This window comes from Gouania willdenowi, chromosome 8 (assembly GCF_900634775.1).
Source record: "Gouania willdenowi chromosome 8, fGouWil2.1, whole genome shotgun sequence".
NCBI classification, from domain to species: domain Eukaryota; kingdom Metazoa; phylum Chordata; class Actinopteri; order Blenniiformes; family Gobiesocidae; genus Gouania; species Gouania willdenowi.
In genome coordinates, this window is record NC_041051.1 from 5,260,594 (window position 1) to 5,277,597 (window position 17,004).

General features: G+C 42.8%; 1 protein-coding gene across 2 annotated transcripts in view; it reads right to left on the minus strand.

Moving 5' to 3' along the window:
- Nucleotides 1–16,140, minus strand: part of grid2ipa (glutamate receptor, ionotropic, delta 2 (Grid2) interacting protein, a) — an 87,000-nt gene extending 70,860 nt beyond the window's left edge. For both annotated transcript variants that reach the window (XM_028454302.1, XM_028454301.1), the window contains exons 1-4: nt 15,789–16,140; nt 12,759–13,012; nt 11,940–12,272; nt 11,703–11,857 (exon numbers count right to left, since the gene is read on the minus strand). In XM_028454302.1, the coding sequence (XP_028310103.1) occupies nt 11,703–11,857; nt 11,940–12,272; nt 12,759–13,012; nt 15,789–15,870 (824 nt within the window). In that variant the 5' untranslated portion in view covers nt 15,871–16,140. The remainder of the gene's footprint in view (nt 1–11,702; nt 11,858–11,939; nt 12,273–12,758; nt 13,013–15,788) is intronic.
- Between the last annotated feature and the right edge of the window lie 864 nt (nt 16,141–17,004).

The following is a 17,004-nucleotide window of genomic DNA, read 5'->3' on the forward strand; positions in this document are numbered from 1 at the left end:
TTTAAATTGAAAAAAATAAATGTTTATGGTCTTGGTTTTGACTCGGTCTCGGCTCCCAAAAGTCTTGGTCTTGTCTTGGTCTCAGTGCATTCTGGTCTCAGGCAAGTCTTGGTCTCGGATAGTGTGGTGTTGAACACAACACTAGCTTCTCCTGACCGTGGTGTATACTACTCAACCCCTTCTCTTCAGTGATCCAGTGGACCACCTAGCGGGTACCATGATCGCAGATCCCCTCCTGGTTATCGTGGCAGACACGACTCGCCGACACCTCCATCTTCGCCACATTGTCCACAGGATCACTACTCAACCAGAAATGGTGATGGCTTCTGGCACTACAGTCCAAGCAGACACCGCTCTCCTGACCATTACGATGTAGAAGTCAATCAATCAATCAATCAATCAATCAATCAATCAATCTTTATTTGTATAGCGCCAAATCATAACCAATGGTATCTCAAGGCACTTTACAGTAGAGCAGTCTTAAGGACGGACTCTTCATTTTATGGATACACACATATGCATATATACGTATATACACATACATATGTATCCCACACCCAACATGAATTCATCATGGCGGCAAGGAAAACCTTCTGTTAAGCAGCAGGAACCTTGTGTGGATCCCATTCCTATGATGAACAGCCATCCACATTATGCTGTGTTGGGTGTGTGCAGAGGAAAGGGTGGAGACAGAGTTGTTGAGACTCTGTAACTCCACACTAAGGATCCCACGGACCTGCAAGACAAAAGCCAGAAGGAGTACAGGAGCAAACACACAAGGGAAGAAGCAGACATAGAGGGAGTGTTTGAGAGAGGAATGGGACCCTCTCCGGTCCCTCTCTAGCCTAAATGACCTCTCTCTTAACGCCCTTTCCAACCTCTCTCCAACCGAGCATGCCAGACCCCCCCCCCCCCCCCCCCGGCAGTCTATGCCTATTGCATCTTAATTATGAGCTATGAGCTGGTTCCTAACTAAAAGCTTTACCAAAGAGGAATGTTTTGAGCCTAACCTTAAAGGTAGAGAGGGTGTCTGCCCCACGAACCGTGGTTGGTAGATGGTTCCAGAGAAGTGGGGCCTGATAACTGAAAGCTCTTATGTGATCTCTTCTCCTAGTTTTAGTCAGTACACGTGCTGCAGCATTTTGAACCAGCTGAAGTGTCTTAAGCGACTTGCTCGGGCAGCCTGCTAAAAGAGAATTACAATAATCCAGTCTAGAGGTAACAAAAGCATGGACTAGCTTTTCGGCGTCGCCCTGAGACAGGATAGATCTGATTTTAGCAATGTTACGGAGATGAAAGAAGGCAGTTCTTGAAGTTTGTTTTATGTGAGAGTTGAAGGATAAATCCTGATCAAATAGAACCCCAAGGTTTCCAACAGTTGTGCTTCGTGCCAGAGTAATACCATCTAGGGCAGTTAGGCTAGCATAGGTTTCTCTAAGGTGTCGTGGGCCCAGTACAATGACCTCAGTCTTGTCTGAGTTGAAAAGAAGAAAATTTTGGTCCATCCAGGCCCTAATGTCCTTTAGACAGGCCTCAAGTTTAGATAGCTGATTTGTCTCACCTGGCTTCATTGATACATACAGTTGGGTATCATCAGCATAGCAGTGAAAGTTAACAGAGTATTTTCTCATAACATTACCAAGGGGGAGCATATAGATACAGAAGAGGATTGGACCTAGCACAGAGCCCTGAGGAACCCCGTAGCTTACTTTAGTGTACACAGAAGACTTATTATTCACGTGTACAAACTGGTACCTATCAGATAGGTAGGACTTAAACCAGTTTAGGGCAGTCCCTGTGATTCCAAGTAATTTCTCTAATCTCTCTAGTAGAATATAGTGATCTATAGTGTCAAAAGCTGCACTAAGATCTAATAAAACCAGCACTGAGAGTCGTCCTTCATCTGAAGCCCAGAGTAGATCATTAGTTACTTTAACTAAAGCAGTCTCTGTGCTGTGTTGAGCTCTAAAACCTGACTGGAAGTCCTCGAACATGCTGTTGTTTTGAAGGAAGTCACAGAGCTGAGCCGCCACAACTTTCTCAAGAATCTTTGAAATAAAAGGAAGATTAGATATAGGCCTGTAGTTTGCTAAAGTGCTGGAATCAAGAGTAGGTTTTTTGAGAAGGGGTTTGATTACAGCTACTTTAAAGGACTGTGGCACGTAGCCTATTGATAGGGATATATTTATTGTCTCCAACAAAGATGGGCAGACCAGGGGAACAACTTCTTTAAACAGCTTAGTTGGGATTGGATCTGAAAGGCAGGTCGATGGTTTAGAGGATGAAATAATAGAGTTAAGTTCCTGAAGTCCTATATGTGTGAAACAGTTTAGGTTAGGCCTATTTACATTTAATGGTACAGCAGGCCCAGGTGAAGGCAGGGAGTGGCTAATTTTATCTCTAATCTTATGAATTTTATCGTTAAAAAATGTCATAAAGTCCTCACAGCTGAGGGCTAAAGGAATCATGGGCTCAATAGAGCTCTGACTTTGTGTTAGCCTGGCTACAGTGCTGAAAAGGTAGCTCGGATTATTTTTATTTTCTTCAATTAGTGAGGAATAGTATGTAGATCGACTATGTCGTAAGGCTGTCATGTATTTACCATGGCTTTCTTGCCAGAGTATTCGTGACTCCTCTGTTTTATTGGAGCGCCACATTCTCTCTAATTTACGGGTTGTTTGTTTGAGTGTGTGAGTTTCAGAGCTAAACCACGGAGCTTTCCTCTGACGTTTAATAGTTTTTTCCCTCAATGGGGCAATTGAGTCCAAGGTGGATTTTAGTAGATTATCAGAGCTATCGACAAGCAGATCCAGTTCAGAGGGGTTATAATTAATATCATAGTTATTTATTGGATGGTGCACTGAGTTTAAGGCAGCAGGAATGGCCTCTTTAAATTTAGCCACAGCACTATTGGACAGATTTCTACTCGTAACTATTTTATTGCACAGTGCGAGATCCTCTAATATAATGTTAAAAGACATTAAAAAGTGATCTGATAGCAGAGGATTTTCAGGGTAGACTTTTAGTTCATTAATATCAAGGCCATATGTTAGAACAAGATCAAGAGTATGATTTAAACGATGAGTAGCTTCATTAATAGTTTGAAAAAAGCCAACTGAGTCTATTAGGGACATAAAGGCTGAGCTCAGGCTATCACTATCTTTATCCACATGGATATTAAAATCTCCTACTATCAGTATTTTATCAGAACTGAGGACTAAGTTTGATATAAACTCAGAGAATTCTGATAGAAATTCAGAATAAGGGCCTGGAGGACGGTAAATTATCGCAAATAAGACTGGCTGGCAGGTTTTTGATTTGGTATGAGATAAATTTAAAACCAGGCTTTCAAAGGAAGTGTAGTTGGCCTTTGGTTTAGGATAGATTAGGAGAGAGGAATGATAAATAGCTGCTACACCACCTCCACGGCCTATGTCTCGTGGCATTAGAGTATTTAAATGACTGGGAGGAGTGGCTTCATTTAAACTAACATATTCGTCTTGATACAGCCATGTTTCAGTTAAACAGAATAAATCAAAGTCATTTTCTGAGATAAGGTCATTTATTAGTAGAGATTTGGATCTCAGTGATCTAATATTTAATAGAGCACATCTAATGGTTTTATGTTTTGGTGTTTCTAGATTTGAGATTTTAATTTTTTTCAGATTTTTATAATTGATAGCTCTTTTATTTGATTTTATGTTAAAATCATTGTGAAATATGGGTCGAGGGACAGACACCGTCTCCATAAAATAATATTCACCACCATCACAACAGTTGCCATGGCGATGAACACAGCTATCATAATAGCAATGGGAGGGAAACTGTCCTAAGGCAAGCGCAGAGGGGCGTGGAGGACTCCGCCTCTGTAACATGGTCTCATTCATGAGATGTCATAACAGTGACTGTGCCATGTTTTCTGATAGTAGAGATGCTCCCTCCAAAGTAGGATGGATTCCATCTCTTCCTATCAGGTTCGGTTTTCCCCAGAAGGATCTCCAATTATCAATGAAGCCCACCTCGTTTTCTGGACACCACCTCGATAGCCAGCGGTTAAATGATGACATGCGGCTATACATGTCATCACTGGTCAGATTTGGTAAGGGACCGGAGAAAATTACGGAGTCCGACATTGTTTTAGCATAAGCACAAACTGATTCAATGTTCACTTTGGTTGCTTCCGACTGACGACGTCGGGAGTCATTAGTGCCGACATGGAGGACTATCCTATCAAACTTACGATTACTCTTTGCCAGCAACTTTAGATTTGATTCTATGTCGCCCGCTCTGGCCCCTGGGATGCACCTCACGATGCCAAGCTGACTTCGCTAGCTTCACGTTTCTCACTATGGAGTCGCCAATTATCAGAGTTTGTTCCCCGGTGAGTGTGTTGTCCTCACGGAGGGGGGAGAACCTGTTTGAGACGTGAACATGGTGGTGTCCCGAGCGGCTTTTTGACCTTCGACTATGCTTACCACGGACAGTAACCCACTCATTGCTGGCCGGGGGGGAGGCTAAGCTAGAGCTAGCACGGTCCGCACCGGCTAGGTCCTGCTTGCTAGCTTCGGTTTTGGTATCAGGGGTGCGGAACCGCTTCTCCAGATTGTTGATCCTCGCCTCCATATCTAACAGTACGCTACACTTAATGCAACTACCATTGTCCCTAAAGGAGGACGAGGAGTAACTAAACATCTGACACACCGGGCAGGAGAGCGGAGGGGAGGAGAGAGAAGCCATAGGTGCTAAATTTAAGCTAAGCTAAGCTAAGGACAAAAGGAAGTTTAAAGGAGATTACACTGCCTATAAGAGGCGAGATTGCTTTTTACTTAACCTTCGTACGTTTAACTCTACGGTAAAAAATTAAAACAAGTGTTTTCAAGGCTAAAATATCAATGACAACAAGTTTGATTAGAATTAGCAGAACACAGTAGTAGAGCGCTGCAAGCAGCGGTAGAGTGTAAACAGGAAATGATCGATACGTCACCACGTCAGCACGTCACTAATCATAATGACTCTTAAAGACCCAGGTCCTACTCTCCCCCAGATGGCACCACTGGGCTGACAGCCATCCTGGCAGAGAATGAAATCCCCCACACAGGGAGAGGAGCCATCACGTGAGTTTCAAAAGTGAGCCCTCCTATCAGGGAAACAACTGGTAGCAGATTCTACGGGCTGAGTGTCTGCTGCTATCGATGATGAGGCTCAACTAAAGGTGCAGTCATCCGCACACAAGAAACCTGCATGCTACATAATGAGTGTTATTGAGAACTTTGCTCCCAAACTTTACATTGACACATGCTCTGACATATCACTCATTAGCGAAGCCTTTAGGATGTCTGTTCCATCCCTGAAAACAAAAACTATGCAGCGCTCTGAAGTTTTTCCTAGGGTAGTGACTGGTGACTATTTGGACATTTTAGGGTGTAGGGAACTAAACCCCCAAGTTGATCTGGACTTAGAACATTTGGCTTCACCAGTCAGTGAAGTCGGGGAGTCTGGTGCCTACTGTGAAATGCAAACGTGCCCCACGGGGGTCTTCTCCCCCTTTCTGTCCGAACAAAGGGACAGAAGAATCCCAGAACAGTTGTCTCCTGTTATCATCTCTCTGCTACATTACGATCAAAAGGAAGCAGCCAGTCAATGTTTACATGCTAAGTTTTCAAACTCTGGGCTCCGACCCCCTGCAGATGCTGCCACCTCTCGAACCCACACCAATGGTTACACAGGACGATGGAATAACCCCAGTTCTCCCGCTCAAAGGAGAACAAAGAAATTGTATTATGTTTGAAAAGTTACAAATGAAAACAGTATTGGAATGATTCATACAGAAATTGAAATTGCAAATATTGTCTGTTCGATCACACTCGTTTCATGTAATTTAATACCCACAGAATGCTATGTTAAATGTTTCATCATTTAAAAAGTGCTTAAAATTACCAGAAAACATCACAAAAGTTAGTTTGAGGTAACTACTGCAACCATACAGTTAAGAAGAGGCAAAACATGATGTTTAACATTTATGTTTATGAGTAATTACAAGTAAAATTCATTAATTGGTTCCTAAAGTAATACTAGGCTATTTTCTAGTCGTGTTTGGTATCAAACTCTTTCGTAATACATGATATTTCAAGATATGACGTTGAAAAGATGTTTTGAAATATGTGGAATTAATTATTAGGCATTCTTTTATGTTTAAGAACTTCCTTTGTTGTCTGTCATTCCACTCACATACCACACACCCAAGACACACCCAAAGGCAGCCAGCTGAGTTGCTGACAACTTTAAACCAATCAACGAAGTTCCCTCTTCAGGAGGCAAGTCCCAAAAATAAGCTTTTAAAAGGAAGAACGCCGCCAGAAACTTTAGTTCCTTGGGACGCTGGCGTTTCAATACTCAACGCGTTTCCTTTCCCTCCTCATCTTTTTATTTTATTTTTAGTTGAAACAGTTAGATTTTGGAGTCAACAGCTGCTTGGTTCGGATGAACTCAGCACCCAGTGACGTGCGTAACAGCCGAAAGGAAGCGCGGCCCGCGACCATTGTGGTTAGCCAAGAGCCATTATCTAAGCCAGCTGCGAAGGCCTAACCGCCCGGATCGGCTGAAGGGGCTAAATTCTGTGGAACCGAAACAGAACCAACGGTGGCACGTCCTGCTACATTGCTTCAACAGCACCTCCAGGTCCAACCTGACATCACCTTCCAGGTACAAGAATGAACTTTCATCAGCAACTTCAAACACAATAGATCACATACATATTTCCATAACTACAAACACACACACTCACAACATGTTCCACACACAGTTCATCTCATTCATGTTTGTTCGTCTCCCCTGTTCGTCTCCCTCTCTTTGTTATGAGCTCTCTTTATTTTATTCTTTGATTTTATGATCTTATTATTCGAATATGTATCCTGCATTTTTATTCAATATTTAGTAGACTAGCATTCTCCTAGATTAGTGATTTCACTTTATTACATATAATCCTCACTTTATTAGCCTAGAAATGCATTTTATCATGATTTAATCATCCCATTTCAATTGATATTTTGACTGTGTTAATTGTTGACTTTTGAATAAAAGGTTAAACATAATCTTTGATTCCTCTGATTCATTAAAGCTGTGACTATGGTGTAGATGTCTGGTAGAATTCACTTTTCCCTGGTTTCACATTGATGAGTTTAGTCTAAAACTTAGACATATTTCTCCTGTTAAAAGGAGTGGCACCCCGCAAATTTGAAGTAATATTAATAATCATAATTAATATTCTTAGTTATATAACCCATTAATAATAACTCATCCTCCTACAAGGGTCACTTCCTATTACCATCAGGATAGGTAGCGAGGTTGCCACCCACACTGTGTATGTAGTCAGGAATGTTACAGAACCAGTGATAATAAGTTGGGACTTTCTACTTGCACACCGCACAGTTTTAAATTTGAGAGATACTACTTTCAAGGTTGGTACTAATGCATATGTTCCTCTCCTTTGTGCTGCTGGAATTGCCCCCTCATGCTGTGATGCTGTCACCTTATCTCCTGTTATAGTTCATGCAATGTCACACATGAATGTTTTAGTTAAAGTACAGCCTACTACTGGTGTTCCAGATCCCCAGACTGACTACACAGGCATTTTAGAACCAGGGCCACCAGGTTTTCTAGGTTTTTTGGCAGCACGCACATTAGCTCCTGTACAGGCTGGACTTTTTTATGTTAGAGTGCTGAACCCAACTACTGCTGACATCCAAGTTCCAAGTGACACTAAGCTAGGAGACTTCCGTCCTCTAGGGGGAGACAAAGATGATGACTGTTATATCGCAGACACGGCCACAGCTGGTATGGTAGCTGACTCCCCCTCTCAGCAGTTGTTACCTAATGTTGACATTGACCACTCGGTACTTTCCAGTGAACAGCGGACAAAGCTAGAGGCTTTGCTGCTCGCATATTCTGATGTTTTCAGTGCTCATGACCAAGACTACCGACAAACTGACATAGTCAGGCACAGTATAAATACCTCAGATACTCCACCTATCAGACAGAGAGCATACAGAACATCTCCCAGTGTAAGAGCAGAGATAGACAGGCAGGTTCAACAGCTCCTCTCACAAGATGTAATCGAAGACAGTTGCAGCCCTTGGTCCTCACCTGCTGTCATTGTGAGGAAAAAAGATGGCAGCTACCGGTTCTGTATTGATTATCGAAAACTGAATGCGGCTTTTCAATCATCGCTGCGCCGTTGCATGCATTTACACAGAAGGGAGTAGTGTTCTAGTGTACAATTGAATGTGAAGATGCTTTTCAGTCACTTAAACATGCTTTGACTCACCCACCAATTGTGGCTCATCCCATCTTCACACAGCCCATTCTGTTGTACACGGATGTTTTGCAGGAGAGCATTGGCTCTGCGCTGGCTCAACGTCAAGACAACAAGGAGCGTGTTGTTGTATATGCCAGCCACACACTCAAGCCGCCTGAAAGGAAGTGGTCCACCTTTGACCGGGAGTTCGAGTTGTGTGGTCAGTAAGACATTTTAAACACTTTCTTTCAGTTTGCCCGTTTACTGTGATCACAGATCATAAGCCCCTCCTCAACTTGAGGAAGGCCCCCAGTGGATAATGATCCTACAGGATCATTATCCACTGTCGTTGGATTCTTGAGCTGGATGTTTATGATTACAAACTGCTGCACAGGGAAGGTAAAAAACGCGCTAACGCAGATGCCATGTCTCGGCTTCCATCACTCCTACAGACAGCCAGGGTGATGAAAATGTTGATGACAGTGTTCCTGAGCTCAGCTACACTGTCAGTTCAGGTGGATGAACTGGGTGTAAAACAAAAACAGGATGAATGTCTCAGCACAGTTATTGCATGGTTGGAAGACGGTTCTCAGAGACCACCAATAGGTCGCCTTAAACATTCTTCTCCCACACTGAGAAAATTCTGGCATGAATTCCCAAAGTTGACTATTCGCCATGGCCTTCTCTGCAGAAAAGCAAAACAACACTCACACGACGATGATCTTTCAAGTTGTTTTACCTAAAAGTCTTATCACTGTAGCTTTGTCTGCATTACATGGAAATCCTTTCAGTGGTCATTTGAGTGCTGAGCGCACACTCCAAAGATTTTGGAGTGAGTGTTTGTCATGTCAGACTCAGAGTTCACCGATTCCTCATGAACGCGCTCCATTTCAGAAAGTTGCTGCGGACATCACAGAGCTGCCAATAACTCGAAATGGCAACAGGTATGCTCTTGTGGTGATGGACTATTTTACCCACTATGTAAATCTCTACCCTCTAAAGGATCAACGTGCAACTACTGTAGCAGTGCAACTCTTTGAGGATTATATCCGACAACATGGCTTGCCGGAGTCCATTCACACGAATCAAGGTAGCCAGTGTGAATCAGACCTCATCAAACATCTTTGCAGCTTGCTTGGAATTTATAAAACATGCACATCCCCATATCATGCTCAGTCAGATGGTATGGTTCAGAGGCTAAACAAGACATTGAAAGATCAACTTGCCAAATACATTGCACAAAATGGTGGTGAGTGGGATCGGTATCTGCCACAGTTCGAGATGGCTTACAATTCAAGTGTTCATTCCAGTACTGGATTCTCACCTTTCTTCCTCGTACATAGGAGAGAACCAAACCTGCCACTGGATGTAATGTTGAACTGCAGCCCCTCAGTAACCTCTCCCACACCAGGTACGCCTGCAGTGTATGTACAGGACCTTTCAACGCATTTAGCACATGCTTTCAGGGATGCAGCCCAAACATCAATGGCATCCAAACTACACCAAAAGACTCATTATGACAAGAAGGTTGTATTTCATTCCCACCAGCCAGGGGACCTTGTTCTTCTGGATGATCCTGCAGAATAGATGAACAAACTTGCTCCTAGATGGAAGGGGCCATATGTCGTTGAGCGTTGGCTGTGCAGGGACGGTCAACCTGGCGTTACATATGAAATCACAGGGCCAAGAAATGCACGTTCACAGACATGGACTGTCCATCATAACAGACTGAAGGCTTACAAAGGGACTTTGCCACCCACCATTGAAGTGGGCCAAGCGCCGTCAGTCATGGCTGATGCAGGGGCATCAGTGATTTCGGGCCCTTCTCTCACTGCTTTGTCAGGGGCTTTGCCTTTTCGGCCTCCGACCCTTCCTCATGTGCCTCCAAGGGATGGGAGGGAGACTCTTACCTACCCCTTCTGGTGCAGCTTCTCAGGACTATGCTTCCATGCCTCCACGTCCCCTCAGCCAATCTCTTTCTTTCTCCTCCTCAATGGTTGGTCTTGCTGAGCAGCCTCCGCAGGTCACATCTCGTTGTGAGCGCCCCCGCGAGGCTTCCACAGAAATACCAAGATTATGTAACGTAAAATGAAGTTAAAAAATGGGTGTTTCTTGTTGGCCCCTACATGTTGTACTAATGTTGTTGACTTTTTTGGGTTATATGCTTTTGTTGTATTGTATTTGCATTTACTCCTTGTTTTGCATTTTCAAATGAGGGTATTGCTAAGCATGTGTTTAAGCTGCTTCATTGAAATGTTTGTTCATTATATTTTATGCCCTCAGCAGGTATGGGTTTCCATTGTATGGTTGTTTATATTTGTTTGGAATGAGGACATTGCTACTTGTAGCAGGGGAAGGCTGGGACTGTTATTTTATGTTATTATGTTTATATGTGCACTATTTACGAGTTCACTATTTGATGCTTGCTGTAGACTATGGTTCCTACTTACCCCAGTTTCAGGGGGACAGGTTTAGGAGTAACTCAGAAAGCAGACCGCAAGGTGAAGTAGAGGGAGTGACTTTTATGCTGAGCTGTATCACCGTGTTGGTGTTTTCCCGAGTGGAGGAAATAAAGAGATCTCTGGAGTAAAGACTATTGTAGCCCGTTTGTTGCTCAACGCCAGAAGGACTGGAGGGGTGAACAAGAAAAAAAGGGTTACACTAGCGATAGCATGGCACAGGAGAAAGTGGAGTCTGCCGTGGCTCACACACATGAACGTCAGTGACTAACATCAGGCCCAATAGGGGAGACTTAAGAGCTTTGCTAGTTTATCAGTGTGAGCACAGCTGCTCAGACGCTCCTTTCCCCTCTCCGGTATAAAACTATCTTCTTCTCTCTCACTAGTGTTTACAGTCCACGTCTGCTTGGCTGTGTGCGCAGCGATTGGCTCTGGCCGCACACGTGACTCTTGCTCGGGTGAGGAGCTGTGCAGTGAAATAGATATAGATGGTGCGCTAGCGCCCCCTCACACCCTGAGGTCAAAAGCTGAATAGGTTTCACTTGTCGTGCCATCCAGAAGTGAAATAAAATTAAAATAAACATTTTGAAATGACCAAATTACTCCAAAATAACAGGTGCACACAATTGGGGTATTTGGAACCCGTCGACAAAGTTTCAGGTCGAACAGGTGCCGCGTCAGGGAGATATTCGCTCCAAACACACGCACACACACACGCACACAGACGTTCCTTGCTTTTATAGATAGATAGATTACTGTTTCTGATTTGTTTTATGTTTTCCGCACCAACTGCCGAGCTAAATTCCTTGCGCTGTACTTGTCAAATAAAAACCTTTCTGATTCTGATTCTGAAATGTGTTTCTATCTGCTCTAACATCATCTGTCACATAAAGATAGGACCGTACACACATTTTTATCCTATACCAGTAAATCAGCCAGTGATTGGTTACCTGACGCTGTCAATCAGCTGCTGGTGCTCCTCCATGATCAGAATACGAGGCAGGGTCTCGGCCAGACTCTCCACATCCCTTTCAGCTGCGTACAGCTTCAGTACTTCAAACAGCTGTTCTTTCACATCTGGATCTTCTTCAAGTAGTTTCTCCACCTGATGGACAACCAACAGGATCAGACTGTATTAAACAAACAGGATTGTGAAACTGGAGCAAAGAGATCTTCTTCACGCCTACTTTTTTATTGAACTCCATGGCCTTGTGGGCACGGCTCTCCCTGACGCTGTCCCCGCTCTGTGACAGCACCCTCATGCTGCTGCTCAGACGTTTGGGTCGACGAGCCATGCTGAGAACTCCCAGCCTCAGAGGGCGACCCTGAGCTGCTTTAATCATGGCCGCTGCCGTTTCATGATGTTTCACTGTGATGCTGTTGACCTCCATGACGTAGTCCCCTACCTTGAGGCCACTACGACCAGCGGGACCAGTTGGCGCACAGTCCTCAACCATCAGAGGGCTGTCGCCAATAATGGTGAAGCCAAAACGACCATCTGGACCTGGAGTGATGTCAATCTAAGTAAAAGAAAGAAAAAAGACCACCTTAAACATGACCTTTCACTTCATGGAACCAACATGAATATGAGATTGATTAACCCTCGGGGAACCTTTAAAAAAAGATAGATTTTTTTCAACAACTCCAGACCTAACCATAGATATAAAGTTTTCATTATAATTCTGTATTATTTTTTTAAAATGTTTTTAATGCCCTTTCTTTCATTTTATATTTGATAGGAGTGATAATGGGAGTCAATGGGACTAAATCGGTCCCAAACTCAAAGAGTGTTGGTACATTTAATTTCATGTCTCCTGTTGTATACATCTTGCAATAAAAGTGATCATGGAATTATGAACATGACAATTAAAGACAACTCCTGTCAAAAGTTCATACAATTAGTCTTTAAACTGAAGGACATATTGAGAGTTTAAAACACGGAATAAGTAGAAGGTACAAGTTTGGTCCCCAAAGGTGCCCCGAGGGTTAAGGGGGTGTTTTTGAACCTGTTCAAGGCGAGAAACCACTCCAATGCTGGGAGGTACCGTCTTAAGGGTCTGAGCTAGCGCTATGAGTGCCGGCGTGCTAAGGTTGGTCACATCCTGGCCCTCAATGTCCACCACCTGATCACCAGGCTGCAGACCAGCCAGGAATGCACTGCTGCCCTCCATTACAGATAGGATGTAACTGGGTCCAGTGCCTCCCAGACGAAAGCCAAACGCCTCAGGCCAGTTCTGATTGGTGGCTGGTAATCCAAGGTCTGAAAGGCAAGAAAAAAGGTGTTACTTGGAAAGCAGCCACATTTAGGAAACCAATCAATCCAACAAGCAGGAAGGAGAGATTTCCCTCACCCTAAAATATAGTTTTCATGGCCATGTTGATCAGCGGCTGATCTGGAGGTTAGCGGTTCCATTCCAGGCCTATCCATGTGCTTACTGTAAGTGTCCCTGAGCAAGACGCTGAACTTCAAGTCGCTCCTGGTGTGTGTGAATAGCTAAGGTCCATTCATATATCATTATTTCTTTTTACAGTTGTTGAGCCTAATTAGATCATTGTAGTCTCAAACCGGAGGTGACTCTTCTGAGATGTATTCTTAGTGTACATGTCTGTATTTATGTCTGTGGAGGCCACACTATGTGGCTCCATTTAATTTAATATTTTTCTCAAACCCAACACAGTTTATTGACAGCTGTTGATTAATTTGAGTACACGCATTTTAATTAGCATTCTGTCAGTAATATTTCTTGCAGCTGAAACTTTGTTTGGTTTGTTATTGAGGATGATTTTTAAAAAATGTTTTTATTGCATGCTCACGTAAAGGTTCCACGCAAGTGTGTGTAACTAATACGTGAGCACGTAAAAGTAGTTCTAAGGGAGCACGTAATAAATTTAAGCGCACACGTAAAATGTTTTACATGCGCGTTAGGATTAGGGTTAACAATTACCTTTATGTGCACGCTTACGCAATACTAGTATCAAGTGCCCCTTATGCAAACACGTATTAGTATCACTTGCTCGTGTGGAACCTTTACGTGAGCACGCAATTGAAAAAAAAATTGCCTGTGTCCCTTTAGGGGCTCTGTAGTTTGCAGCTTTCCACAGAATATAAAGAAAGTGGCGTCATCCAAGATGACTGTTAAAGGAGGGCGGACTCCCACCTACACACTGTATTTATATATTAGTATTAGTTTTAGTATTTATATATTAGTTTTAGTATTTGGTATTAGTAAATGTTTTATCTGTTGTAAAAATTGTATGTCTACCTTTAGTATAGGAATGTCTTTTCTGCTGTGCCTGAGCACTTTATCTGTTCACTGTGGGAAGTGAGAAACGTCTTCTCGATTCCCTTGTATGTTTGTGCATGCAAAGGAATTGACAATAAAGCTGACTTTGACTTAAAGCAGAAGCTACCATCTTGGAGGAGCCACTGTGGGGAGTAAGCTGCCTGTTGTATTTGTTTTAGTAATTTAATAGGGAATTAGAAATGTTAGTTTACATTCATATTTGAATGTTTGATTATGCTTATAGTTTTATTTAGATAAATTGCTACCGTTAGTTTAATTATGGGTTTCACCAGTTGGTATGTTTGTAATTCCACTCCCCCCTAATTATCTTTGTTGGCTAGCCACCTGGTATATAAACCCCACCATGTGTGCCATTTGTTCAGTCAGTTAGGACTAGGAGAAGTTAAGTTCCTGTGTTGACCTCTGTTCATTTGTTCTTACTTTACTGGTGTGTTTTTGTTTACTGACGATTTTTGTAAATAAATCACACTCATTTTGGAAAACTACACTCGTGTTTGAGCATTTGATGCTTGCTCCCTGACAATGTCCTTGTTTGAAGGTTACTCCCAGTAGCAATAGCACATATTAATTATATGTATGATGTTGCAATGTCATTTAAATATTCACTTTGGAGTACTGTGGTAAAGCGCTTTAAAATTGTGGTTCAGCTAAGTTCTCAGTTCAAAGAGTTTCTGCAAAACAGACTGATTTTATGCTTGTTAATTAAACCAAACATACAGTAAGTAAAGGGTGTTGATTTACAGTATGTAATGCTTGCCTTTAATCACCACTGAAGAAGTCCCAAAGCACTTTACAATATCAGCACATTTCCATTCACACTAAGTTACATCCATCACCATCAGAGCTGACATGCAATGAGCCACTAACATCCCATTGGCAGCAACTTTAGGGTTCAGATTCCTGCTCAAGGACAGATGGAACAGTACAGCCTTTGGGATTGAACCCTCAACCTCTCAAACAGAAGACTGGCATTGTACCCTGAAACTATGACGAATGACCCCTTGGGGAATCTTGTGGGTTCAAATGGTTTCTGTGAAGTAACTTTAATCATCAAGTGTGTGCTTCACATGCAAATGAGCTGTGAAATGAAGGGCAAACGGTTCTTGGTTTAAATAGGGCAACTCATGTGGTGCCATTACAGTGTGTAGACATCTTAACTCATCTGCATAAATTTGACACGGACAGTAGGTTTGTGCTCGAGAACTTGTTTACTTTCCTTTCACAGCTTTATTTCCTCATTTAGAAAACTCAGCACCTGGTCCTGGTGTAGGATATCTTATTGTATGCTTGGTTTATTACACAAAACGAGAATTGAGTATTTAATAACGTACTGCATACGTACAAAAAAGTTTTGTACAGAGGTTTGACTGTACAGTAGTTAATCACAAGAACTAGAAAAGGAAAAATGACAAAATCTTGCTGAAAAAGTAAAGACAATCGTATTCTAATTTGGTCTATGGTTAAAATTTAGGGTTCGATGTTGTAAGGGGAAAAACTTTTTTAATAATTAATAAGCCAATGGATTGTAGTTCAGAGTCAGACAGTAAAAAGGAACCAATGAGTTTTGATCTTTAATAGATCTGGAGAACGCTGACATGAAGGTTTTGGAATTGGACCATCATCTTGTTTCTCAAAGCTGTCAAAGACTCCCAGCTTTTGTTCATTTCCTCCCAATCCTACCTCATGCAGATACACAAAACTGTGCAGAGATGCTCCATCAAAGAGACTCACAGAAATCTTTAGGGGTACTCCGGGGGCCAGACTTGCTCTGACGCAGGGAGAAGCGGCCCTTTCTGCTCAGGAAACGCCTCATCCTCGCCCGGCTTGCCGCAGGGCACGTCCCGGCCAGCCTTTCTTCAACCCCTGTTAAGGGGGTGTCACTGCACCTGAGAGTGTCTTTGGGCACCCGTCCACTCTGAGCAAAGCAACTGCACCCAGGTTGTCACATTTGCAGGTTGTAGTAGTAGTCTGTCCTCAGGTCAGTTTAGAGCTGTAGTGATGGAGGCCAAGAGAAAGTCAGGCTCTCCATTCTGGACGAGGCAGTCCAACCCAGTGGCTGAGCAAAGGAAATTGGAACATGCTCACTTGGCCCTGTACTGGTTTTTAGTGAGAAAAGGTGCTGTGGAGACTGATTTTTCTATTAATACCGTTCTCTCTCTCTTTCTCTCTCTCACTCTGTTTCTTTCCATCGCTCATGTGGATGAAGCCCTCCAAGGGCCGGCAACTGACCCAGAAACTATCTGTCATATTAGCTTGGGACACTTCTTGGATTTGAGTGGCAGCAGTAATTTCAGTACAGGGATGGTGCCTGAGTGTAGATTGGCTCCAAGGTTAAACCCCCCCCCCACAATGCAACAAGGCCTTAGCTGAGCCAATTGACTAAAAAAACAGAGCAGAAAGGTCAAGAGATTACTGGTACTGTGAATCCACCTGCTTGGTTTGTTCATTACTCTGTTCTCCATGTCAGTAGGTGGCAGTGAGTATAACTGCAAATAGAATATTTGCATTTCCTGAAGAAAATGCAAGTGAGGATGCCGGTGCTGGCCCGCCTCGCACCGCATTAGAATTCACTCGCATTAGCATAAGTTAGCATTAACATTATCTAGCATTAGCGTCAACATTAGTATTAGCTAGCATTAGAATTAACTAACATTAACAATAATATAGCATTAATGCCAACAAAGCATTCGCCTAGCTTTAGCATTAACCTATTAATACATTAGAATTTGCCTAGCAATAGCATTAACCTAGCATTAGCATTCACCTTTCAATAACAGTCTAGCAATAGCATTAACCTTGCATTAACCTAACGCCATGCAGTTTGGCTTCAGATCCAAACACTCCACTGAAACGGCTACATGCCTTTTTATTGAGAAAATAAAATTTTCTCTTGACAAGAGTGGAGTAGTAGGGGCGGTATTCTTAGATCTCAGGAAAGCTTTCGACA